Source organism: Neoarius graeffei, chromosome 4 (genome assembly GCF_027579695.1).
Source record: "Neoarius graeffei isolate fNeoGra1 chromosome 4, fNeoGra1.pri, whole genome shotgun sequence".
Lineage (NCBI taxonomy): Eukaryota > Metazoa > Chordata > Actinopteri > Siluriformes > Ariidae > Neoarius > Neoarius graeffei.
In genome coordinates this window covers 94,883,910-94,909,952 of record NC_083572.1, presented here as the reverse complement: position 1 = coordinate 94,909,952, position 26,043 = coordinate 94,883,910, and the positions used below count along the sequence as shown (strand labels likewise).

Below are 26,043 nucleotides of genomic sequence, written 5' to 3'. Positions count from 1 at the left end.
GCATCCTCCAGCAAAAGCCAGGGTTCACAGAGAGCTTACAAAGCATCAAAGGGATCTCACTGTTGAAAGGTATCAGTCAGGAGGAGTGTACAAAAAAAAAAATTCCATGGCATTAGATATACCATAGAGCACAGTGAAGACAGTCAGCAAGAAGTGGAGAAAATATGGGACAACAGTGACATTGCCGAGAACTGGACATCTCTCCAAAATTGATGAAAAGACAAGACGAAAACTGGTCAGGGAGGCTGCCGAGAGGCCTACAGCAACACTGAAGGAGCTGCAGGAATTTCTGGCAAGTATTGGTTGTGTCCTATATGTGACAATAATCTCCCGTATTCTCCATATGTCTGGACTATGAGGTAGGGTCAAAGAAAAACATCCAGGCCCGGCTAAATTTTGCAAAAACAATACATCAACTCTCCCAAAAGCATGTGGGAAAATGTCTTATGTTCTGATGAAACCAAGGTTGAACTTTTTGGCCACAATTCCAAAAGGTATGTTTGGTGCAAAACCAACACTGCACATCACCAAAAGAACACCATACCCATGGTGAAGCATGGTGGTGGCAGCACCATGTTTTGGGGTTGTTTTTCTTCAGCTGGAACAGGGGCTTTAGTCAAGGTGGAGGGAATTATGAACAGTTCTAAATACCAGTCAATTTTGGCCCAAAACCTTCAGCTGTCTGCTAGAAAGCTGAAGATGAAGAGGGATTTCATTTTTCAGTATGACAATGACCCCAAAAAAGTTTTGAAATGGCCCAGCCAGAGCCCAGACCTAAATCCAATTGAAAATCTGTGGGGTGACCTGCAGAGGGCTGTGCACAAGAGATGCCCTCGCAATCTGACAGATTTGGAGCGCTTTTGTAAGGAAGAGTGGGCAAATTTTGCCAAGTCTAGATGTGGCAGGCTGATAGACTCCGACCCAAAAAGACTGAACGCTGTAATTAAATCAAAAGGTGCTTCAACAAAGTATTAGTTTAAGGGTGTGCACACTTATGCAACAGGCTTATTGTATGGTTTTTTTTTTATGTTTTTTCCCCCGAATAGATTTGTTTGCTTTTCAGTTGAATTTTACAGGCTATAGGTCACATTAAAGGTGGGAAAAGTTTTGAAATGATTTATCGTGGTCTCTTTTTTTTTAACATCAGAAAAACCGATCATTTTAATGGGGTGTGTACATTTTTTATATCCGTTATAAGTCCATGTCAATTCCAAGTCAGAACATTGCATGTAGTAGTTCAAGGGGGATGAATATTTCTACGTTTCACTGTACTGCACCATACCATAATAATATCATGCCCATGGCCTGTTATAATCAAACATCCCTTATTTAGCACTTTTGTGGTTACTGCCTCATAGAGGCGAAGCGAGGCAGTAGCCACGATGTCATCGTGTTGTAAGAATGAGTGTAACAATAGCAAAACTTTGTAACCATTCAGCACTTATCCTGATCAAGTTCGATTACCCGTTCTACTTCTTGATAAACTTCGGAACCAATCAGAACCAGAAACAAAATAAGAGAAACCTTGTTATCGAGTGTTTTCACGTGATGTCATCAAATTGGAAGTCGGCCATATTGGCGGCATTGGACACATCAACAGCAAAGCAATCTTTGTGAATTTTTCGATAAACTAACCAAATAATGGTGAATTACTGCAAAGTTTTGGGTTGCCACAATCGCTCAGATCGTGAGAAACATCTGCACGTCTACCAATTACCTAAAATAATCGAAAATCGGGGAGGAAACCAGAAAATTGTCAGAGAAGTGTGATTGTCTCTGGCTTGCCAAACTAAACCAGGATCTGACCGACAAAAATCCGGACAACATAAGAGTGTGTTCAGTTCACTTTGTATCAGGTATGAGGTTTTATTAACTTTTGATCAATGTCTTAAAATCAAACATGACACTATGTCCAGCCATGATGGTGCTTCTGTATGTTCTCTTGAGAGTAAGCTAAAGTTAAAAATCACAGTCAGCCATCTGCTGTCAGCTGAGGTAGGCCCACAAGGGACATGCATTCATGAGCTACAGTATATCACTGTACATGTAATGTACACAGTACACACCTTTGCTTTCACCAAATTTCCATGCTTTTCATTCCCTGACCCAGCCACAGCACATCTGGTTATAGGCTTCTAGTCCCTTGAAACACTTCAGATCCTCAGCAATGTATGGACTTGGTGGAAGAATCAAGTAGTTGACGATGTCTGGGTATGTCACAGCCAGCAGCAATGCATTCTCTTCACTCAGTTCTTCTCCTATTTCGTATGGTTCCAGGCCGTCGATTAACTGCGATTTCTCCAGATAGCGGGCTCTTACACTGGGATCTAGGCCTTCTACATACTTTCTAGCAGCTTTTGTCTTCTTATTGCAAGTTTCTTTGGCTGATGCCATTACGAAAATTGTGATTTTTTTTCCTGTGTGAAATGCAGGCATTGTTTGTTTACGGAAATATGGCTGCACATCCGGGACTTTCGTGTTTTGGTGACGTCGGTTAAAACACTCTATAACGTCGTAGTATCGGAAAATAATCAGCAGATAAAATGATAAACAAAATTCACCTCGTAGTTCGCCAAGGCTACTGAGTCGATATCAAGTAAGTGGTGTTTATTTTAAGAAAATTTACCTTTTGATTATCACAGCTTTTGTTTGGTCCTTCTGAAAGGTCAAATGAAAGGTTTTGTTAGTTTTTTTTTTTTTTTTTAGCTTTTTGGCAGACATATTGAAAAGCTGATATCAAACTTCTGCTATTCGCTTTAATTTTTATTTTATTTTATTTAGGGCTGTGCGATATGGGAAAAATGAATATCCCGATACATTTTCTCCATTTCATGATATACAATATATAATCTCGATATATTTAAATCTCCTCTAAAGGACCCCATGAAATCTAACTTTTACTCTTTACTGTTTTCACTACAATCCCTGCAGATTAAATAACATTCTTGGTTAACTTTACAGGTGGTTTTCAACAACACATTTTAAATTGTCATGTTCGTGATTAATCACAATTGAATTGAAATAAGACTATTTTTATTCAACAAAGATGTGGCACAAACTGCAAAAACAATCTTGAAAATTGCAACAAAGGGTCAATACAATACAGAGCTGCTCAGAGCTCAGATCAATAAAGTGCAAGCTCAACACTGACAAAGACATTTAGCCTAAATAAGAAAAGTGCTCATCTCATCTCATCTCATTATCTCTAGCCGCTTTATCCTTCTACAGGGTCGCAGGCAAGCTGGAGCCTATCCCAGCTGACTACGGGCGAAAGGCGGGGTACACCCTGGACAAGTCGCCAGGTCATCACAGGGCTGACACATAGACACAGACAACCATTCACACTCACATTCACACCTACGGTCAATTTAGAGTCACCAGTTAACCTAACATGCATGTCTTTGGACTGTGGGGGAAACCGGAGCACCCGGAGGAAACCCACGCGGACACGGGGAGAACATGCAAACTCCACACAGAAAGGCCCTCGCCGGACCCGGGGTTCGAACCCAGGACCTTCTTGCTGTGAGGCGACAGCGCTAACCACTACACCACCGTGCCGCCCCCAAAAGTGCTCATTCATTAAATTATTTTAAAAAATAGATCTCCAAGCTATTAACCTGACTACTGAGAACCACTGGAATATTCACAATAGAGAGAGAGATTGAGGGAGAGAAGAGAGAGATCTGCAAAACATAATTTTTCTCTTTGCACACTTTTGAACTGAATGTTTTCTGGCTCTGCCTCTCAGATGTGTATAATTCCGGCTGCTGCCTTTAGTGATGACAGGGTTTTTTGCACACTTTACAAACTGGCATTTGCTGTTCCACGTCCTCCTCGCGATATCCAAAAAAATGCCAGATGACTGACCCCTTACTAGTTCTTTTAGGAACCAATTCGTCCGCTTCCATTTTTAATTTGTCGCTGAAATTGCCAGAGCTTACACGGTAGCCTATGCAGCACCAGCGATTGCACGAACTGAGTCAGCGCTGTAAACCGGAACTAGGAAATCTTGCCAGATACTGCTGACGTTTTCCTAGCCTGGGCCCGCCCATCCTAAGTGTGACGCAACACGAGGGCCTGTTGCGAGCTTAGTCTGGCAAGGCAAGCTATCTCCAGCTCTTCCAAGCTCCCGAAAAATCGGGAGCCAATCAACTTTGAGCATCTCCAACGGCCCTGGGTAGAGGCGTGTTCAAGGCAGTGACGTAGTAGAACTGCGACCGGAAGCCATAGATTGTTTACAGAATCTATGCCGGAAGCGCTTCTTTCACTAGAAACATTACAAACATGGAGCAGCGGCAAGCCTTTGACACAGCGGTAGATGCTGTATTGAAAGCATTCAACGGGAAGTTCTCATTGAAAACGGAGCAAAGAGCAGCCCTGGAGGTATTTATCTTCTTCCTGTTACTCAAGCAGTTTCCATCGCGTCACATACGTCAGAGGAAAGAGTGATGTAATTGGTTTAAGCTTCGTCACAGCCTTTTCTGGCTTCGACCAGTAGCAAACTGAGGCATTTCAGGGAGGCGGGTCAACCACGCCTTTGGGAAATGGTTGGGCTTAATATCTTTGCCAGACCAAATGCTCGCAGAGCTTTGAAGTCGCGTTAGCCAGACTAACATTTTCCAGCCCAAAATATGTTTAAAAACCCACCAAAACGCACTTAAAACTGCCCAATCTGGCAACACAACCGAAACTAGAAAATCTTCCCGGAAGTTCCTTTCAGCACCGAGATGTCACCCGGGATTGGTTGGCGAGTGCGTGACGTTATTGTTTTCTTTACCCTTAGGCAGCCTCTCACGTTACTGCCTGAGGGACAGGGAGAAAAACACCAGGAAATGTTTTAAACAAGCACAACAAACACGAAACGAACGCAAGTCGGAAGATGACCATAAAATACTCGACCGTTACGATATAATAATTTTATGTATCGCACACAGAATTTTCGGCGATATATCGAGTATATTCGATATATCGCACAGCCCTAATTTTATTGTTTATTTTGGAGTCTTTACACTACACTTGTGAAACAAAATGTGCTCATTAGTACTAAATAATGCTCCTAAGACAATTCATGAACAAGTGCTTTCTTACTATTTTTGTAAATAGATATAGTTCACAGCACTGTATTTTGCAGAGGTGGACAAAGTACCCAACTTTATTACTGAAGTCTCACTGGTCAAATGTTACTCCGATACAAGTGAAAGTTGTACAGTCAAATTTTTACTTAAGTTAAAGTACTGAAGTACTTGCTTTTAAAAATACTTAAGTATTAAAAGTACATTTTCTCTCAACACATTGTTGTATTATTGTCATAACGCTTACAATACCTCATGCCTCTGAAGCAACCTACTGGATTATTTTGTGAATTCACAAAATGAACGCATGCTGTGCATCATGGCGGTTTAACGTTAAGCTAGCTAGTCAGTGACACTCCACCTGACATGCTAGCAAACTCTTTTCAAACTTGAAATCATATTGGGTAGCTAACGTTACTAGAAAAGAAAGTTTTCTACATTTTTTTTTATTTGGCAAGATAATGCTAAAACATATTTCTGAAAGGACTTCAGATAAGTTAACGCTATTCATGTTAGTGTAAAGGCCAATTTATACTGACAACCCAGTCCTCGCAGATGGCCTCGCAGATAGCGTCTGCAAAGCCTTCCCCCCTTCGCAGACACTCTGTGCGCACCCTACGCGCACCTCCCAAAAATTGTGAACACCGCAGACAGCGTCGCAGACAAGAGGGCTCTGATTGGTCCACTCTACATCCGCTGTACATGCACTTCCGCTTCCTTACTTTCCCGGTTTGGTTTGTTTTCACGACCGCCATTTTTAAAAACACGAGCGAAGATGGAGCAGCACGAAGAGCGGTTGATCAAGGAAGTGAGGAAGTACGTACATCTATACGACTCCAGTTCTAGTCATTATAAGCATAATTATAAGTAACCGGAGGATAAACACTCCACTAACCACACCCACCAACTACTCCTAGCGATTTCACGACTTCGCGCCCCCTTGCGTTGTTGTGGTGAATAACATCGCGCACGCCTATTACTCCCCGCTCAACTATAAATTACAACTGTCTGCGAAAAGCTATCTGCGAAAGCCTTGTCGCAGAAGCATGCAGAGGCCTTAACACTGTTTTTACACGCTAACTAATGGTGTCCAAATTAACTTGCTATGTGTAAATGTTAGCCGTGGACAAGGCTACGGCAACTTGGCAGGCAAATCCATAGAAAATCATTTGACTAACCAGACTGCATAGCTATTGCAACATTATCGCTAGCTCTAAAAGCACAGACAACTTCACTGCAAGCTTTCTCTTGGAATAAAATGTTTATATACCTCAGTATGCTTGGGCTGGACAGCAAGTTTTTGTAGGCCGTGATGTGGTTTGTTTTAGGTAAACAAAGCAAACATTTAAAATGAAATTAATCTTTTCAGGGTAACAATGGTCTTGAATTTCCTCCATTTGTACACAGTCTGTCTGACTGTGGATTGGTGGAGTCCAAACTCTTTAGAGATGGTTTTGTAACCTTTTCCAGCCTGATGAGCATCAACAACACTTTTTCTGAGGTCCTCAGAAATCTCCTTTGTTTGTGCCATAATACACTTCCACAAACATGTTGTGAAGATCAGCCTCTGATAGATCCCTTTTCTTTCAATAAAACAGGGTGCCCATTCACACCTGATTTGTCATCCCATTGATTGAAAAGAGCTGACTCTAATTTCACCTTCAAATTAACACAATTTGTGTGTGTGTGTGTGTGTGTGTGTGTGGGGGGGGGGGGGCACGGTGGTGTAGTGGTTAGCGCTGTCGCCTCACAGCAAGAAGGTCCTGGGTTCGAGCCCCAGGGCCGGCGAGGGCCTTTCTGTGTGGAGTTTGCATGTTCTCCCCGTGTCCGCGTGGGTTTCCTCCGGGTGCTCCGGCTAGAGATAATGAGATGTGTGTTTATATATATATATATATATATATATGAGTGTTTAGTCTAGCTCTTATCTAGAGTGTTTATATTGTTTATTTCAATTATTCTATTTTTATTTATTGCATTGCCTGTTTGCACCATGGGTCAGAGAGGACTGTAATTTCATTTGTGCTGTATGTCGAGCATGTATAGCATATTTGACAATAAAGTTGACTTGACTTGACTTAATCCTTGCAGAAAACTGAAACATGGGTTCTAGGTAAAGCCATGGGTGCGTGTGCATTCCCCAGAAGAACTGCCTCCTTCCATTCTGCCATCAACTGATCGTGTTAAATAATGCTGTTGAGAAATCACTGAACTTGATTTTATCCAGTCTATGGACGTGACGTGACCCTAGTGATTACTGATAGTCTGTCTCAGTGTCACCTGCAAAAAAAACCAATCACATTTTAGAAAAGAAAAAAGCATCCACTTTCAAAGCTGCTTCATAGTAACGAGCAACAAAGACCTTGATAGAAATGTAGTGGAGTGAAAAGTACGATATTTGTCTTTCAAATGTAGTGAAGTTAAAGTCATAAGTTTTCAAAAAAAAATACTTAAGTAAAGTACAGATACTCAAAAAGTGTACTCAAGTAAATGTACTTTGTTACTGTCCACCTCTGGTATTTTGAACAAAATAGAGAAAACAAAATTGGTAACCAAAATACTACAAGCCCTGATGCTGCTCGCAGCTGGGTGATGCTTGCAAGAGATGAGGCAAGTATAATTAATAGCATGTATATATGCTATATTTACTGTCTGGACACGGGATCAGAAAACAATTTTATTTATAAGCAGTAGCCATATGTACCCAGAGGGTACCTATTTTTTAGAAGATGTTTTGTAAAAACTATGACTAAATGCCATGCCAGAACTGAGAACTTGGTTGCTGTGAATGCATTTCAATATAAAGAGCTACCTTGTTGTATTTGTGATATAACAAGAAAATGGCTGGAAGTGCTTCCAGTGATTGATTATCATTGCTGTCAGACAAGGTTTTAAACACGGCCTGCATTGATTTCCCTGCACTGGGCAGGAGGCCAGAACTGGGCAGGTTTCATCAATGGAGCTCTACCTCCTGTAGCTATAAAAGGCTGGAAAATCTTCTGCCTAATGACTGTGAAGTTAACAGAGAAGCAGTAATCACTCAGCATAGTGAAATGATTTACCCATCACTTCTTTCTCCTTTGCTGAGGCTTCATTCTATGTATAGCTACTATCGCTATGAAGAGCGCTGCATTATGCCACTTCGTCTTAGCTTTCATATATTACACATGATTAACTCTATGAGAGTGTGGAAATTATAATTATTTCAATTACCTGATGTGGTTAAAACAGCCAGTTAGATTCTCATGGGATATTGTCAGGTTTTTATGAGTCTTTGATTTTAATTAGAGATATTGAGCAAATTTCTCCTTTGGCATTATCTAGAATTGATCCAGGGATATTACATGGTGCAGTTATTGATTTTTTTTTCTTTCTGCCAATGGAAATAAATTTCCATCAAACAAAATGTTGACGCAGTATGAATGGTGATATTTTTTCCCCCAAGAACGATTACATTTTATTTTAGAGATGACAATATTGGGCTTTTTATTGACAATACTCTATTGTTCAGTTGACAAAGAAAAGGCTCTCCGACTTGCCTGATTCAGTGTTGACTTTTTTATTAAGTCAAGACATGACAGATAGAAATGACAATTTTGAAATTTGGATTAAATGTCATATATAACATATCTTCTCGAACTGTAGTAACAAAATGATCAAAACAGTTTATATCACTATTTTGACCACTGCAAGATATTAAACTTCACATTTTAAAGTAAACTTTAAGCTCTGCATTTAGCCCAATCACATCATGTCATATACAGTGGTGCTTGAGAGTTTGTGAACCCTTTAGAATTTTCTATATTTCTGCATAAGTATGACCTAAAACATCATCAGATTTTCACACAAGTCCTGAAAGTAGATAAAGAGAACCCAGTTAAACAAATGAGACAAAAATATTATACTTGGTCATTTATTTATTGAGGGAAATGATCCAATATTACATATCTGTGAGTGGCAAAAGTATGTGAACCTCTAGGATTAGCAGATAATTTGAAGGTGAAGTTAGAGTCAGCTGTTTTCAATCAATGGGATGACAATCAGGTGTGAGTGGGCACCCTGATTTATTTAAAGAACAGGGATCTATCAAAGTCTGATCTTCACAACACGTTTGTGGAAGTGTATTATGGCACAAACAAAGGAGATTTCTGAGGACCTCAGAAAAAGCATTGTTGATGCTCATCAGGCTGGAAAAGGTTACAAAACCATCTCTAAAGAGTTTGGACTCCACCAATCCACAGTCAGACAGATTGTGTACAAATGGTTGAAATTCAAGACCATTGGTACCCTCCCAAGGAGTAGTCGACCAACAAAGATCACTCCAAGAGCAATGCGTGTATTAGTCAGCGAGGTCACAAAGGACCCCAGGGTAACTTCTGAGCAACTGAAGGCCTCTCTCACATTGGCTAATGTTAATGTTCATGAGTCCACCATCAGGAGAACACTGAACAACAATGATATGCATGGCAGGGTTGCAAGGAGAAAGCCACTGCTCTCCAAAAAGAACATTGCTGCTCGTCTGCAGTTTGCTAAAGATCACGTGGATAAGCCAGAAGGCTATTGGAAAAAATGTTTTGTGGATGGATGAGACCAAAATAGAACTTTCTAGTTTAAATGAGAAGTGTTATGTTTGGAGAAAGGAAAACACTGCATTCCAGCATAAGAACCTTATCCCATCTGGAAAACATGGTGGTGGTAGTATCATGGTTTGGGCCTGTTTTGCTGCATCTGGGCCAGGACGGCTTGCCATCATTGATGAAACAATGAATTCTGAATTATACCAGCGAATTCTAAAGGAAAATGTCAGGACATCTATCCATGGACTGAATCTCAAGAGAAGGTGGGTCATGCAGCAAGACAACGACCCTAAGCACACATGTCATTCTAACAAAGAATGGTTAAAGGAGAATAAAATTTATGTTTTGGAATGGCCAAGTCAAAGTCCTGACCTTAATCCAATTGAAATGTTGTGGAAGGACCTGAAGCGAGCAGATCATTTGAGGAAACCCACCACCATCCCAGAGTTGAAGCTGTTCTGTACGGAGGAATGGGCTAAAATTCCTCCAAGCCGGTGTGCAGGACTGATCAACAGTTACCGCAAACGTTTAGTTGCAGTTATTGCTGCACAAGGGGGTCACACCAGATACTGAAAGCAAAGGTTCACATATTTTTGCCACTCACAAATATGTAATATTGGATAATTTTCCTCAATAAATAAATGACCAAGTGTAACATTTTTGTCACATTTGTATTGCTGGGTTCTCTTAATCTACTTTTAGGACTTGTGTGAAAATCTGATGATGTTTTAGGTCATACTTAAGCAGAAATATAAAAAATTCTAAAGGGTTCACAAACTTTCAAGCACCAGTGTGTGTGTGTGTGTGTGTATACTGTGTGTGTGTGTATATATATATATATATATATATATATATATATATATATATATATATATATATAAAATCTCATTATCGAAAGGCGGGGTACACCCTGGACAAGTCGCCAGGTCATCACAGGGATATATATATATAAAATATATTATTTTGGGGGATTTTGTTTTCGAGTAGAGACAACCAACCTTGGTTGGTTCAGCAACACCGCCATTTTCTTCTTCTTCTGCTTCTTTTTATTCTTTCAGGGTTTTTTTTTTTGGTGGTGGTTGGCAAATCAACTTAAAGGTGCATTACCGTCACCGGCTGGACTGGAGTGTGGAACAGGAGATATTGTTTCTGTTTCTTTTAAATACTTGATAACAAAGTGATATACCTGACTTGATCCGCTCCACAATTTTGTTTTTCTCTACTCACAGAATATGAACTGATAGTCTACTAGTAGTAGAATAGCCAATCAGAGTGCATGACTGCTCATATCCAGTGAATGGAGATAGGATTATATATATATATATATAAAAAAACTCTGTTTGGAGATGATCTGCATTCATGATATTTTACATTTTCATTCTTTTCCCATAATTGAGGAATTTCACGAAATATTGATTATTATCGTTTGTACCAAAAAAAAAGCATCACATTTTATAATAGTGCATGGCATTTTCTTGGTGAAATACGAACAGTTATATTACATTTTCTTTTTCTGCAGAAGTATTTCTCTTGAGTACATCTAAAAATAAATATATATATTAACATTCTTACGCCAAACAGAGACAATAATTTTTGATCAAAGTCTGTGAATTAAAGTATATTTATGAATTCGACATAATTTCATCTGCAGATAAATGTAAATCCTTGACACATTTCCAGTGCAAACATTCTGTGTAAGGATATCAGCAACCAATTAGCAAATATTAATTGTGCAATTTATGTATTTATTTATCCATTTATTTATAAATACCCAATTTTCTTGCCATAAATGAGCTTGCTTCCATTTTTCGAACATGTGGAAATGCTTCAATCCACTCATCCTCCTCACTTGTATGGTTTCTAGAAGAGTTCCAGAATTTTGTGCGAAGATTACCGACATTCTACGCTCTCAACGCATCTGCTATAAGGTACTTTTGGAAAATGGACCTGGCTGTATACCAACGCTTTCAGCTGCTGGAGACTAGCACTCAACAGCTCCTCGGCAAAGCACAGCGGATTGTCAGCAAGCTTTTCACTCTCAGCAAGAGGTGTCGAACTCAGCCCAAAATATCTGTGCCCAAAGAGAGGTAAGAAATGTCAGAGCAATGATTTTATGCCACATGAGTCGTGCTTGACAAGAGAATGTAATTATCTTTCACTGTTTGAGCACTCAGGGAAATAAATATATTATTGTCATAGAAAGCAGCGATTATGCTAAAACTCGCTTTTTTTTCTTTTTTTTTTTTAACTGTCCTCTGAATCTGCTTGAAATATCTCTTCTGTAGAAAAAGAATAAACTAAAGACTGGTATGAAATGGAAATTCAAGTTTTTGAGCTGTGAAGCAAACAAAAAAAATAGCTCTTGTTTTTGCAAAGATTCGTAACAGATGTGATGCAGGGTGATGAGAGGTCAATCCTTTGAACATATTAATTAGGTAATGCATTTAAATACTCTGTTTAGGTCATATCCAAGGTCAGTTATGAGAAGAATAATCATTTTAAAGCTGGTACCTTGGCTTCCATCCCAGTCTTGCTCAAATCATGGAGGTCATCCGTAATAATTCTTAGTGTAACTGGATGAGTAGGTTTTATCTCTCCATCTAAAGACTGATGTAGTGGGAGTGTGTTAAAGTGTAAGGAGGGAAAGATGGATTATCTCTTCCTTTGAAATACTGGTGAAAGTAATGGAATGCTTTTGGATGGAGATGGTAAAAGTTCAAGAATCAGTTCAAAGCATAAATGAGTGGTAACTGATGAAATGGATCCAAAGAGGTAATTTGGGAACCAGTGGAATGATATGACTTTCAAGAAAATAAATCCATCCAGAGACACATTAGACACGTTTATTTTGAAACGCACTGTATGGCCAAATGTATGTGGACATCACACCTGTATGTGGTCCTTTCCCAAACTGTTGCCACAAATTTAGAGGCATACACTTGTATATGATGTCTTCGGATGCTGTGGCATTGCAATTTCTCTTCACTGGAATTAAGAAGCCCAAACCTGTTCCAGCACGGCAGTGCTCCTGTGCCCAATGCGAGATCCATGAAGACATGGTTCGCCAAGGTTGGAGTTTAAGAACTCGAGTTGCCTATGCTGGAATACCAACTGCACCCCAAGTCTTCTCCAGTATCAGTGCCTGATCTCACTAATGCTCTCATGGCTGAATGGGCAAATCCCATCTGCCATGCTCCAAAATCTAGTGTAAAGCCTTCCCAGAAGAGAGCACAATGTTATAACAGCTCAATCTGGAATGGGATGTTCAGCAAGAAACATATGGTTGTGATGATTACCTGTCCACATACTTTTGGCCATATAATTATTTGTGACACTATAATGTGTTGAGTGACAGAAAATAAAATAAACATTTTCCACACTTGAAGATCAGATTAGATGAGAAATGGATGTGCAAGTCATCCAGTGGGGATTTTTTCCTTAAAGAGCATACTTACACAAAGACTTGGTTAATCATGATAAGACTCAACCTTCAAAGTCAAAAGGTGAATAAAATAATTGGATTTTATTTTATAAAGAAGAGTGTTATGTATTCACATGCATGTTCATTCATTTGAGACAGCACAGACCATATTATCTATATTCAAAAATCTCATTATTTAGCATATTGCACAACTTATGTTGATTACAGTTTCCTAGTTTCACTGAATACTTTCTACGAATGAGACTAAAATAGCTAATCAAAAAAAAAAAAAATGTGCATACACACCGATCAGACATGACATTAAAGTCACTGACAGGTGAAGTGAATAACATTGATTATCTCATGACAATGGCACCTGTCAAGGGGTGGGATATATTAGGCAGCAAGAGAACAGTCAGTTTTTGAAGTTGATGTGTTGGAAGCAGGAAAAATGGGCAAACGTAAGGATCTGGGCGACTTTAACAAGGGCCAAATTGTGATGGCAAGATGATTGGGTTGGAGCATCTCCAAAATGGCACATCTTGTGGGGTGTTCCTAATATGCAGTGGTTAGTACCTACCAAAAGTGGTCCAAGGAAGGACAACCAGGTCATGGGTGTCAAAGGGTCACTGATCCTCATGGGGCACGAAGAGGCTAGCCCATATGGTCCAATCCCACAGAGGAGCTACTGTAGCACAAGAAGTCACCAAGTCACTTTATATTAAAATTCTCTCTCCAGGCCAAAGGTATGTCAGAAGCCAGTGTTTTCTTTCACCTAATGGTTCAATGGTTATTTCATCAATGGATGATGGAGAAGCTCAAGCAAGTTTAGTTAGCGAACACATAAGTGAATGTTTCCATGGCCCATTGACCACAACAAAAATCAGGTTAATTAACACTGGTCAAACATTTTGAAATGAACAGTATTCCTTATTTTGAGGATTTATTGAGTTATTAGTCAACTATTAGCAAAAGACAGATGAATTAATCATTCTAGTGGACTGCAGCAGTAGGTTAATTAAATGCTATTTTATGAATCATGCACAGAGTAGTATGCAAATGCAGAGCGATGTATGTATGTGTGTATGTGTAATGCTGGCTAAAACAGAAAGATGAAGATGCCAGCATTAACCTTTTCAGCAGTTTATGCTACAGTAGCTCCTCTGTAGGATTGGACCATATGGGCTAGCCTTCGTGCCCCATGTGAATCAATGAGCCTTTGACACCCATGACCCTGTCACCAGTCCACCGATTGTCCTTCCTTGGACCACTTTTGGTAGGCACTAACCACTGCATACCAGGAACACCCCACAAGATGTGCCATTTTGGAGATGCTCAGACCCAGTCATCTAGCCATCACAATTTGGCCCTTGTTAAAGTCACTCAGATCCTTATATTTCACCATTTTTCCTGCTTCCAACACATCAATTTCAAGGACTGACTGTTTTCTTGCTGCCTAATATATCCTATCCCTTGACAGGTGCCATTGTAATGAGATAATTAGCAGTTATTCCACAACATTGAGTCATACATGAGGGAATAACTGTTTTATTCTATCCACATTCACTGGATTTTGAGAACAGAGCATTTTTATTTGTATTTTTTGAAAATTTGATAAATAAAAACTTTATACAAAACGTCTGACAAAATAATTTCCGCTTCAAATGTAAACAAACCGGCGAACTGACAGTAGCAATTTGTGAAAAATGCTATAATAATAATAATAATAATAATAATAATAATAATTCATGAAAAGTAAAAAAAAAAAAGATATGTTCTTACCATCAAATACTTTCATTCCATATTTTTTTTTTGCTTTTTTTGTATTTCTGGGGATTTTGTTTTCAAGTAGAGTTTTTATTTTGTCCTCGGTTGGTTCAGCAACACGCTCCACCATTTTGTTTTTCTCTACTCACGGTATATGAGCTGATATCCTAGAAGTAGAGTAGCCACTCAGAGCATGAGATTGCTCATATCCAGTGAATATGGATAGAATAATCAGTGTGATTCACTTCACCTGTCAGTGGTCATGATGTTATGGCTTATCTGTGTGTGTGTGTGTGTGTGTGTGTGTGTGTGTGCACGCACTCACACACACACACACACAATCCCCCCCCCACAAAAAAAAGATGACTTGGCACACACACTCGCACATCATGGACATTTCAGAGCAGTGTTTTTGCAGTGCTGTCCTAATATAAAGGCTGATCCATCAAAAGAACAGCATATGGACAGAATTAATTTGGACATATTGAGAAGGTAGGGTTGCAAAGGCAATCTCGATGGAGACATTAAAGTTTGAAAGACAAGAAGTGGACAGAACGGCTGTCTCTGATTGCGGAATGATATATAGATTGAAATGCTGCCCAGGAAAGATAGTCAGCTCAACAATTATTATCACCCTTGGTAAAGATGGGTCAAAGTCGAAGTTATGATAATTTTTTTCGTGGGCAATTAACTTCATCCCATACTGAAAGTTTGAGATAAATCTAATCTTCGAAGACAATAATCCCTTATCACAATAATTGGTTAATAATGTGAATTATTGTGAATAATTTCACAATAATGTCATAGTTGGTGCAACTTTTCTTTGCCAATATTGCATTACTCAGTCTTCTCCTGTACTGCTTCTTGAGAATGGAGAATACAGAGCAAGGAATATAAGAATGCTCAGTACAGAATCTCTCAGAACCTTCAGCTCAAAGGTTTTTTCAATGGCTTTCAGTGGAGTTTCAGTAAAGGGGCTGGGAAGACCATATCAGAAGGGTGCAGTCACAAAACCTTTTTTTTTTTGTATGGATTTCAATGGATGTTTTGTATAATTGTCCTTCTGGAAGGTCCATCCATGACCCGGTTGTAACTTCTTAGTAGAGACATCCAGAATTTTAACTAAAATCTCCTGTTACTTCAAAGTGTACTTCATGCCATGTATGCCAGGTCTTTTAGAGGAAGAACAGCCCGACAACATCGCATATTTAAATAATATTGTCTGGCGTTGAGTGGTATATCAGATATAGTCCATTCAGCTTGCATTATATTGAACGAGTCAAAGACGAGTAGCTGAATGGAATATATCTGATATATCATGATAAAAAGCCATTATTAATTATTATTATTATTATTATTATTATTATTATTATTATTATACATATGCATTCCTTTCTGGTGTTCAGAGCATCTTTCTCTTTCAAAATTCAACATCTTCCATATTTAACTAGCAAACCTGGCGGCCATGTTTGTTTACAAATTGTCACAGTCGCTCACTAGCACAGAAGTTTTACATCTCCGATGTGTCTCTTTTCCAGCTTTTCAATGTCCATTGGCATCTTTTTCTCTTCTAAATATGCGTGAAGAATATCTAATGAAGTTTTGGGAGCCTTTCGGGTGTTCAACGCGTCTTTCTGTTTCCCAGCAAACAAAGAAATGCTTCTGTGCATGCACTGAATATTCGCATCAGTTCTGATGTGTGACGTCATGTTGTCTTGACAACCATGCAATATCGTAAACCATATTCAATGCTCATTCTCCATTGGGTAGAGTGACGCAGTACACGTAGGATAAGCAATATGCTAACAATATTGCATGCTGTTGAACCAAATTAATGAAACCCGCTAGAAGGGAATAGAATACGTTTTTATTCCATCGAAAAAGTGTCCTGTATGTATAATAATCTCCAGTACGTAACAGATGGGATTAGGTTCTACAGTCATTCCCTTTACATCAAACTTACTTTTAGTGTTGTGAGGTAGGGGCATGGCCATATATTTTACAATGGGGTTGTCATGATAGATATAATGATTGTACTGGGGTCTGCATCTATAGAAAATGGCATAATGTGATGTCCCATATCTGTGTACTTCCCAGGTATGATCCTTCTTTAGCATAAAAGGCACACAATAAGCAAAATTTGCTTGTTGTCTAGCATGTTATATAAAATTCATAGCCAACGTCACGTCATTTTTCGCTCGCAACACAATCTTCATTTCCCAGAGTCCTCCACAACTGCTACGAACACCAATTCCCACAATAAACTACGACAAACACAACCACATGAACAGTCACATGACTCATATCCACAATTAGAGTCTCTGAAATTCTATACTGCATGCACCGGAAAAGAATTATCTTATCCAGAACTTTGCTCCTAATTATTCTTGTTTCATTAGAAAATTAATCACTCCCAATTTTTCAAGTGACAACAGAATAGATACAGTTTCCTCCACAATTATTGGCACCCCTTGGTAAGAATAGTAAAAAGGGTTAGGAAAAAAATCTACCTTTTGGTGAAGTCACTTCATCTCACACTGGAAAAATGAGAAAAGTCCAAACTTTATTTGAAATAAATTTATCCAGAGAAAAACAAATCTCTCATCAAGAAATAATTATTTTCAACAAAAACACATGTGCCACTGTTATTGGCACCTCTGCATTTAATAATTTTTACAACCTCCCTTTGCCAGTAAAATAGCACTGAGTATTTCCTATAACAGTTTATGAGGTTGGAGATACAGAGCAGGGCATCTGAGACTGTTCCTCTTTACACAGTCTCTCCAGATCATCCAGGGTTCCCGGCCCTCTCTTGTGCTCTCTCCTCTTCAGCTCGGCCCACAGGTTTTCACTGGGGTTCAGCTCAGGGGACTGAGATGGCCATGACAGAAGTTTAATTCTGTGGTCAGTGAACCATTTTTGTGTTAATTTAGACATATCCTTCGGATCATTGTTCTGCTGGAAGATCCAACGATGACCCAGTTCTAGTTTCCTGGCAGAAGCAGCCAGATTTTATTTAAAATGTCCTGGTATTTCATGGAGCCCATGATGCCGTGTACACTAACAAGGTTTCCAGGGTCTTTGGAGGAAAAACAGCCCCACAACAACCGGTGAACTGGTGACAAGGTCAGGGCAGCCAAGGCTCATTTATTCGCATGGGGCGAATATGGTCCAGTCTCACAGAGGAGCTACTGTAGCACAAACTGTTGAAAAAGTTAATGCTGGCACCTTTCTGTTTTAGTCAGCATTAACTTTTCCAGTGAGCCTTCAACACCCATGACCTTGTTGCCGGTTCACCAGTTGTCCTTCCTTGGACCACTTTTGTTAGGTACTAACCACTGCATACCGGGACCACCCAACAAGATGTGCCATTTTGAAGATGTCAAATGATGACAAAAGATGACCCAGTTGTCTAGCCATCACAAATTAATCCTTGTCACAGTTGTTCAGATCCTTACGCTTGCCCCTTTCTCCTGCTTCCAACACATCAACTTCAAGAACTCACTGTTCTTTTTTGTTTTGTTTTTTTTTCTGCCTGATATATCCCACCCCTTGAGAGGTGCCATTTGGTCCTTTTCTGTATAGCTATTCTTATTTTTTTTTTCACGAAACTAATTATGAGTGCTACCAAAAGGCTCTTTTTCAGTCTCATTCCACCACATAACCCAGTTCCTGTCAGTTTCAGTAGGAAAATTCAGGTACTTACATTTGTGGTTAGATGAAAGAAATGGCTTTCTACTGCCATGACATCCAGACAGTTTGGTATGAATCTGGAGTCCCTTTGGAGATTTGGCGCCAACCCCAAAATGCTAATGGTGAGCCAAATCTCAGATCTCTAATCGTGATCGTGGAGGAGGTTTTTGCTTCTCTGTATCTTCTTGAGTCTGAGGGCAAAACACACTTGGACAAACAGGTTCATTAAATTTCTGGTGATTTTAAACTTTTGATTTGTTACCTTAACAGTGGATATGAGCATGTCTATTTCTGCGTTTGCTTCAATTCATAGTTTGGCTCCTCTCACATATCCAGTGTGATATTAAGCTAATTAACTGCAAATATTTTTCCCTCCCCATAACCTTTTCCCCAAAAGTACTATATTCTATGATTGTCTGTAGGTCAAAATAAGAACAAGCACTGTGTTGTTGTTGTTTTTCCCCCTTTAATTCAGTTTTATAATATTAACCCTGATTAAAAATAATAAAATGATAATAGTGGTGAATCTATCCAACATAATAATGAATATAAAATTGTTTCTTCTTGATTTATCAGGCTTTTCAGATATTTTAAAGCAGAAAACAATCAATCTTGCTGATTTACCGTAAGCTGTTATTGTTCTTTTAACTCTCAACAATTCCATTTCTGAACCCATCCATCCATTATCTGTAGCTGCTTATCCTGTCCTACAGGGTCACAGGCAAGCTGGAGCCTATCCCAGCTGACTATGGGCAAGAGGCGGGGTACACCCTGGACAAGTTGCCAGGTCATTGCAGGGCTGACACATAGAGACAACCATTCACACTCACATTCACATCTACGGTCAATTTAGAGCCACCAATTAGCCTAACCTGCATGTCTTTGGACTGTGGGGGAAACCGGAGCACCCGGAGGAAACCCACGCAGACAGCATGCAAACTTCACACAGAAAGGCCCTCGTCAGCCGCTGGGCTCGAACCTAGGACCTTCTTGCTGTGAGGCAACAGTGCTAACCACTACACCACCGTGCCACCCCCATTGCTGAACCCTCTTGAAATAAATAAATCGTTTTTCTTCGGATTAAGTGGATGGGACCATGTTTTGTCTCTTTGGATATTTCCACTTCACTCCGAGTGAAATATGCTGACAGGCAGTAGAGATTTCCTCCTCTGCCACCCACCTTCACATTGACTGTCGCTCAGGCGAACAAGTTCCATGAATACTTAAGCATTTGCTTGGCATCACTTATGTGTTAAACCAAGGGAACGTTTTTTTTTTCCCCCCACTGGGCTTTTTTCACCGAGTTCATAGGCAAAGATTGCATCTAGTCAAAGCTCACACAGAAAAATAAGACATATGTAAATATAGTGTCATATCCAACTCCTTTGGCTTTACACTCTGCATGCACCCGCTTTAACATGTTGGTGCTCCAAAACACTTATATGTTGAGTAGGTTTACAGCCTACTCACTTTCACATCTTATCTTATTTATCTGTTATTAATCTCACGGCTTTTATTTCCAGCTTTCTACCTTACCTCTATGTTTTCCATCTCTTCCCAATTTAAAATAAATTAAATAAATAAATAAATAATAATTAAAAAAGCATGTCTGAAGCTGGTTTTAGTCTGTATATTTACAGTGTTATATATAATTACTTGTTGCACTGGTATATAACTAACATTTTCAAGTCTGTAAAATACTGCACAATAATACAGTATATTCTTTATGTCAGATTATTTAATGAAGATAGTTAAGTCAAGTTTATTTCTATAGCGCTTTTAAGAACAGACATTGTCGCAAAGCAGCTTTACAGAATTTGAATGACTTTAAACATGAGCTAATTTTATCCCTAATCTATCCCCAATGAGCAAGCCTGTGGTGATGGTGGCAAGGAAAAACTCCCTCAGACTACATGAGGAAGAAACCTCGAGAGGAACCAGACTCTAAAGGGAACCCATCCTCATTTGGGTGACAAAAGACAACATGACTATAACATTAACAGTTTTAACATGAAGTCAGTTTCGTTGATGTTATAACTCTTCATTGATGGAAACTTGAGTGCAATAATCTAACTTTATTCTAGCTACATTCACCGGATACGAGCAATTGCACACTCTGATTGATTGATTGGCTACTCTACTACTAGGATATCAGCTCATATTGTGAGCAGAGAAAAACCAAATGGTGGCGCATGTTACTGAACCAATCAAGGACGAAATAAAAACTGTACTTGAAAACAAAACCCAAAAAATTATCAAGTATTTAAAAGAAACAGAAATAGTTAAAAGAATATATCTTTTTTGTGTATTTGTTTGTTTGTTTTGCCCCCCCCCCCAATCGCTCCTGTTCCACACTCCAGCCCAGTCGGTGGTGGTAATGCACCTTTAAGTCAGTTTGCCAACCACCAAAATAACTCTAAAGAAGAAGAAGAAAACCCCAAAAATAAAAAAGCAATAAAATATGAAATAAAAGTATTTCATGGTAAGAACATGTCCTTTTTTTATTTTTCAAGAATTACCGTATTTTTCCCCCAAAATTGCTAGTCATTTTGCCTGTTTGTTTACATTAAAAGCGGAAATGATTTTGTCAGACATTTTGTATAAAGTTTTTATTTATCAAATTTGCAAAAATAAAAATGCTCTGTTTCTCAAAATCCAGTGAATGTGGGCATAATAAAATGGTTATTCCACTCAATCTCGTCTTACATGGCTTATAGCCGACTCAGTGCGACACTCCTCATCAGCTATCAGGTCATGTACGACTTGATTTCGTGGAATAACTTTTAAATAGACCTGCAACTGCTACACTCAGTTTACTTCATCAGTTAGTGCAATCCAAACTTAAACTTTGAACTTTTTCCAAAGGAAAAAAAAAAGAAGTAATATACAGTACCAGTCAAAAGTTTGGACACACCTTCTAATTATTATTATTATTATTATCAAGGGGGGGGCGGCACGGTGGTGTAGTGGTTAGCGCTGTCGCCTCACAGCAAGAAGGTCCTGGGTTCGAGCCCCGGGGCCGGCGAGGGCCTTTCTGTGCGGAGTTTGCATGTTCTCCCCGTGTCCGCGTGGGTTTCCTCCGGGTGCTCCGGTTTCCCCCACAGTCCAAAGACATGCAGGTTAGGTTAACTGGTGACTCTAAATTGACCGTAGGTGTGAATGTGAGTGTGAATGGTTGTCTGTGTCTATGTGTCAGCCCTGTGATGACCTGGCGACTTGTCCAGGGTGTACCCCGCCTTTCGCCCGTAGTCAGCTGGGATAGGCTCCAGCTTGCCTGTGACCCTGTAGAAGGATAAAGCGGCTAGAGATAATGAGATGAGATGAGATTATCAAGGGGCAGCACGGTGGTGTAGTGGTTAGCGCTGTCGCCTCACAGCAAGAAGGTCTGGGTTCGAGCCCCGTGGCTGGCGAGGGCCTTTCTGTGCGGAGTTTGCATGTTCTCCCCGTGTCCGCGTGGGTTTCCTCCGGGTGCTCCGGTTTCCCCCACAGTCCAAAGACATGCAGGTTAGGTTAACTGGTGACTCTAAATTGACCGTAGGTGTGAATGTGAGTGTGAATGGTTGTCTGTGTCTATGTGTCAGCCCTGTGATGACCTGGCGACTTGTCCAGGGTGTACCCCGCCTTTCGCCCATAGTCAGCTGGGATAGGCTCCAGCTCGCCTGCGACCCTGTAGAAGGATAAAGCGGCTAGAGATAATGAGATGAGATGAATGAGATTATTATTAATTAATTAAGACACTTTATGTCTGAAAGTAATGATGGATGTCGTTTCTCTTTACTTAGTTGAGCCGTTCTTGACATAATGTGGATTACTGCAGTTGTAGTGTTGAATAGGGGTATTTACTGCATTTCTATTATTTACTATCTACTGTTTGATCTCAAACGCATTAAGAAGGCAAGAACCTCATCCATTAATTACCTTTTGACGAGGCACCTGTTAATTGAGAAGCATTCCAGGTGACTACCTCATGAAGCTGGTTAAGATAATGCCAATAGTGTGCAAAGCGTCATCAAGGAAAACACTGGATAGTTTGAAGAATCTAAAATATCATAGTTTTTTCACACTTTTTTGTTTGCCACATAATTCCATATATGCTCCAGATGTTATTTCATAGTTTTGATGTCTTCAGAAAATATGTAGAAAATAGTCAAAATAAAGAAAAAACCTATGCCTGTGTCTGAAATTGCTCATTCATTCACTACTCCCTACTCCTTATATCGGGAATCAAGAGGACTATATAGTGAGCTCATTGATAAAATGAAAAAATGCTTTTGGACACTACTCCGTCACGCCGTTATTTACATCATTACTGTCGCATGATTAAAACGTGCCAGATCAGCCTGTTGGTGGGTTTTCAGAATAATAAATACATGCATGTATTTTTGTGATAAATGCAATACTGAGTGTATTTCCCTACATTAATCAGTACAAAGTACCTGCATCTTTCAATTCTTTTAACTCAAGGCTGAATACTTTCTTCTTTGCTGCTGACTTTTATTGAATCAAATTTGAGGCTTTTGATTTGATTTCTTTCAGTACGACTGCAATGGGATATATTGCTTGGTTAGTGACCATCGGTTGTACACTACTTTTCGTGATGCATTGTGGGATACTTTGAGTGCACTATATAGGGTGTAACAATCCTCACTATCGTTTCAGACAGCACTACAAAATGGCGACCTCACTATATAGTCCACTATATAGTGAGTAGGGAATGATTTCGGACATAGGGTTATGAATGAGTCAGGGTGTACAAATCTTTGACTGTTCCTGTGTATATATTAGATAGATAGCTGAACCTGTGTAATGGCTACAATGGTAGAAAAAAAATAATGACAAACTATTTTAAGATTCATTCATTCATCTTCAGTAACTGCTTTATCCTGGTCAGGCTCATGGTAGATCCGAAGGCTATCCTCGGAACACTGGGAATGAGGCAGGAATACACCCTGAATGGGACACCAGTCCATCACAGAGCACAATGATCACATACATTTTCAGACTCATATACATATACTCATATAACTCATATAAGGGCAGTTTTGAGTCATTTGAACCAGCAACCTTGGAGCACCGTACTCTGCCATCCTTGCTTTAAGAGTTCTACTTAAGTATGAGTAAATAGATAAATGAAATATTAGTGTTCATGAGTTAATTGAACTCAAGAATGGCTAAACTCAATGATTTATGTATTCAATTCAGGAGCATGTCTACAGAATTGAATGAGTCAGCAATATATGTGCTGTGAGCACACTGACCACCATTTCTGATTTTCCTGTTCAATGCCCTGAAGAACCATACGTTTTCCCATTAGAGCACTGTCTACATCCCAAAATCTCTTTTCACATGTGGTTGCAGTTCAGTGAAAAAAGAGTAAAAAGGGGGCTCATTGTTGGGTAGGGGAGAAGAGAAGATGATCAGATGTTCTTTGGTTTTTTTTAATATATAATTTATATGACAGCATGAAAAATCTTATGCTGGCCATGCCCGTGTGGCACATTTCATGATGAATATTTATGATTATGCATATTCAGAAGGACAGTTATGCATTTTGTAAAGAATGCATGAAATTATTTCGATAGTATTAATTGGCTGATGTGTTTTTATATCACTTCATGTGTCATAGTCATTCAGTGTTTATGTCAGAAATGTGGCACTTTTTAAATGTATTTTCCTCTCCCCACAGGTCTTCCAGCTATTGGCTGAACTACATCCTTTCCCTTATGTACTGCAGTGAAAATAATCAGATCGGCACATACATGGAAGAGAGACGGTCCTGCTCCTGTCAGCATGAGACTCCGTCCTGCCAAGGTATCATCCCATGTATGGTGGGTGAGGGACCACTTTGTTCTTCCTGCTCCTATGAGAACCGATCACGGTGTGCTAGCTGTAACCCAGGTTACACTTTGAGTCAAGGACTGTGCAGGAACATCATCCCTGATGCCACTGATAATTACATAGGTTTCGAGACGGATCTCCAAGACCTGGAGTTGCGTTATCTCCTCCAGAAGCGAGATGGACGAATCAGCATCCATGCCATGTTCATTAGCAACGACGTGAGGCTCAACAACTGGTTTGACCCTTCTTGGAGGAAGAGGATGCTCCTGACTCTGAAAAGCAACAAGTTTAAATCCAGTCATGTGCACATGCTTTTGGGGATTTCCCTCCAGATCTGCCTTACTAAGAACAGCACCTTGGAACCCGTGTTGTCTATCTACATCAACCCGTTTGGAGGGAGTCACTCCGAGAGCTGGATCATGCCCATAGACCAGAACAATTACCCTGACTGGGAGAGGACCAAGTTAGATATTCCTCTTGACTGTTATAACTGGACGCTCACTCTGGGGAACAAGTGGAAGACATTTTTCGAGACTGTTCACATATACCTGAGGAGTCGCATCAAAACAGCCTCAGCCCATGGAAACGGCACAATCTTTTACGAGCCATTGGAGTACATGGACTCCTCACGGAATCTGGGTTATATGAAAATCAACAGCATGCAGCTGTTTGGTTACAGCATGCACTTTGATCCTGAAGCAATCCAGGACTTGATCCTCCAGCTGGACTATCCATACACGCAGGGGTCGCGGGACTCAGCCCTGCTGCAACTGCTAGAGATACGAGACCGAGTTAACAGACTGTCTCCACCAGGTCAGCAACCCCTGGACTTGTTCTCCTGCTTACTGCGTCATCGCCTCAAACTCTCCACTAATGACGTGGCACGAATTCAGGCTGCTTTACAGGCCTTCAGTGCTAAGCAGCCCAACTCAATGGAGTATGAAACCACAAAACTATGTAGCTAATCAGACACTTTACTCGAACACTAAACCATAAACCACATCACACTTGGAAGAAGTCATCTCATTATTATTATTATTATTATTATTATTATTATTATTTTCTCCTTCAGGAACATTATGATCGGACAACCCGAGTCCGTGCATCGCCATTTTTATTTTCAAACTACATTCATTGTTTATAGTATTTCAGTAGTAATGTACTTGAATTTAATTTTCATATTGCTGATTATTATTAATAGAGTAGATTAAATGTAAATCATTGGACTCACAGTATAGTTTTTATTTCATCACTCATATGCATAACAGACAATACCCATGTAAATCAGTGTAATCTGTCTGTCCGTTTGAGATGAATCCAGCCCTCTTCATCTGTACAGCTCTATCTGTCAATCCTGTAACACGCATATAACTGTATCTGCTTCAGCAGCAGTCGAGTTTGATGGTAGAAACACAGTATTTCTCAGATATTTGTACAAATGCATTATGACTCTAGGAATAATTTTGTTTAAAAAAAAAGACATATGTCCTAACTATACGTTCTATGTGCTTTTATATTTATAAACATTATTTGTGAAATATTACAGAGGTAATGTCAATAAAAATGTACAGAACATGGGTTTGTTAATACACTAAATAAATGAAATTTTTATGCGTGGTCTCTGATTACTTGGTTTGGGTATTCAGTGTTTCCAGTAGGGTTAAGTAGCACTGTCAGC

At 39.6% G+C, this 26,043-nt stretch overlaps 1 protein-coding gene across 1 annotated transcript in view; it reads left to right on the top strand.

Annotated features, from left to right (window-relative positions):
- brinp3a.1 (bone morphogenetic protein/retinoic acid inducible neural-specific 3a, tandem duplicate 1) overlaps window positions 1-25,330 on the top strand; it is a 141,225-nt gene extending 115,895 nt beyond the window's left edge. Inside the window, exons 6-7 of the mRNA XM_060918361.1 lie at window positions 11,511-11,733; window positions 24,214-25,330. Of these exons, the coding sequence (XP_060774344.1) occupies window positions 11,511-11,733; window positions 24,214-25,330 (1,340 nt within the window). The remainder of the gene's footprint in view (window positions 1-11,510; window positions 11,734-24,213) is intronic.
- Window positions 25,331-26,043: the final 713 nt, after the last annotated feature.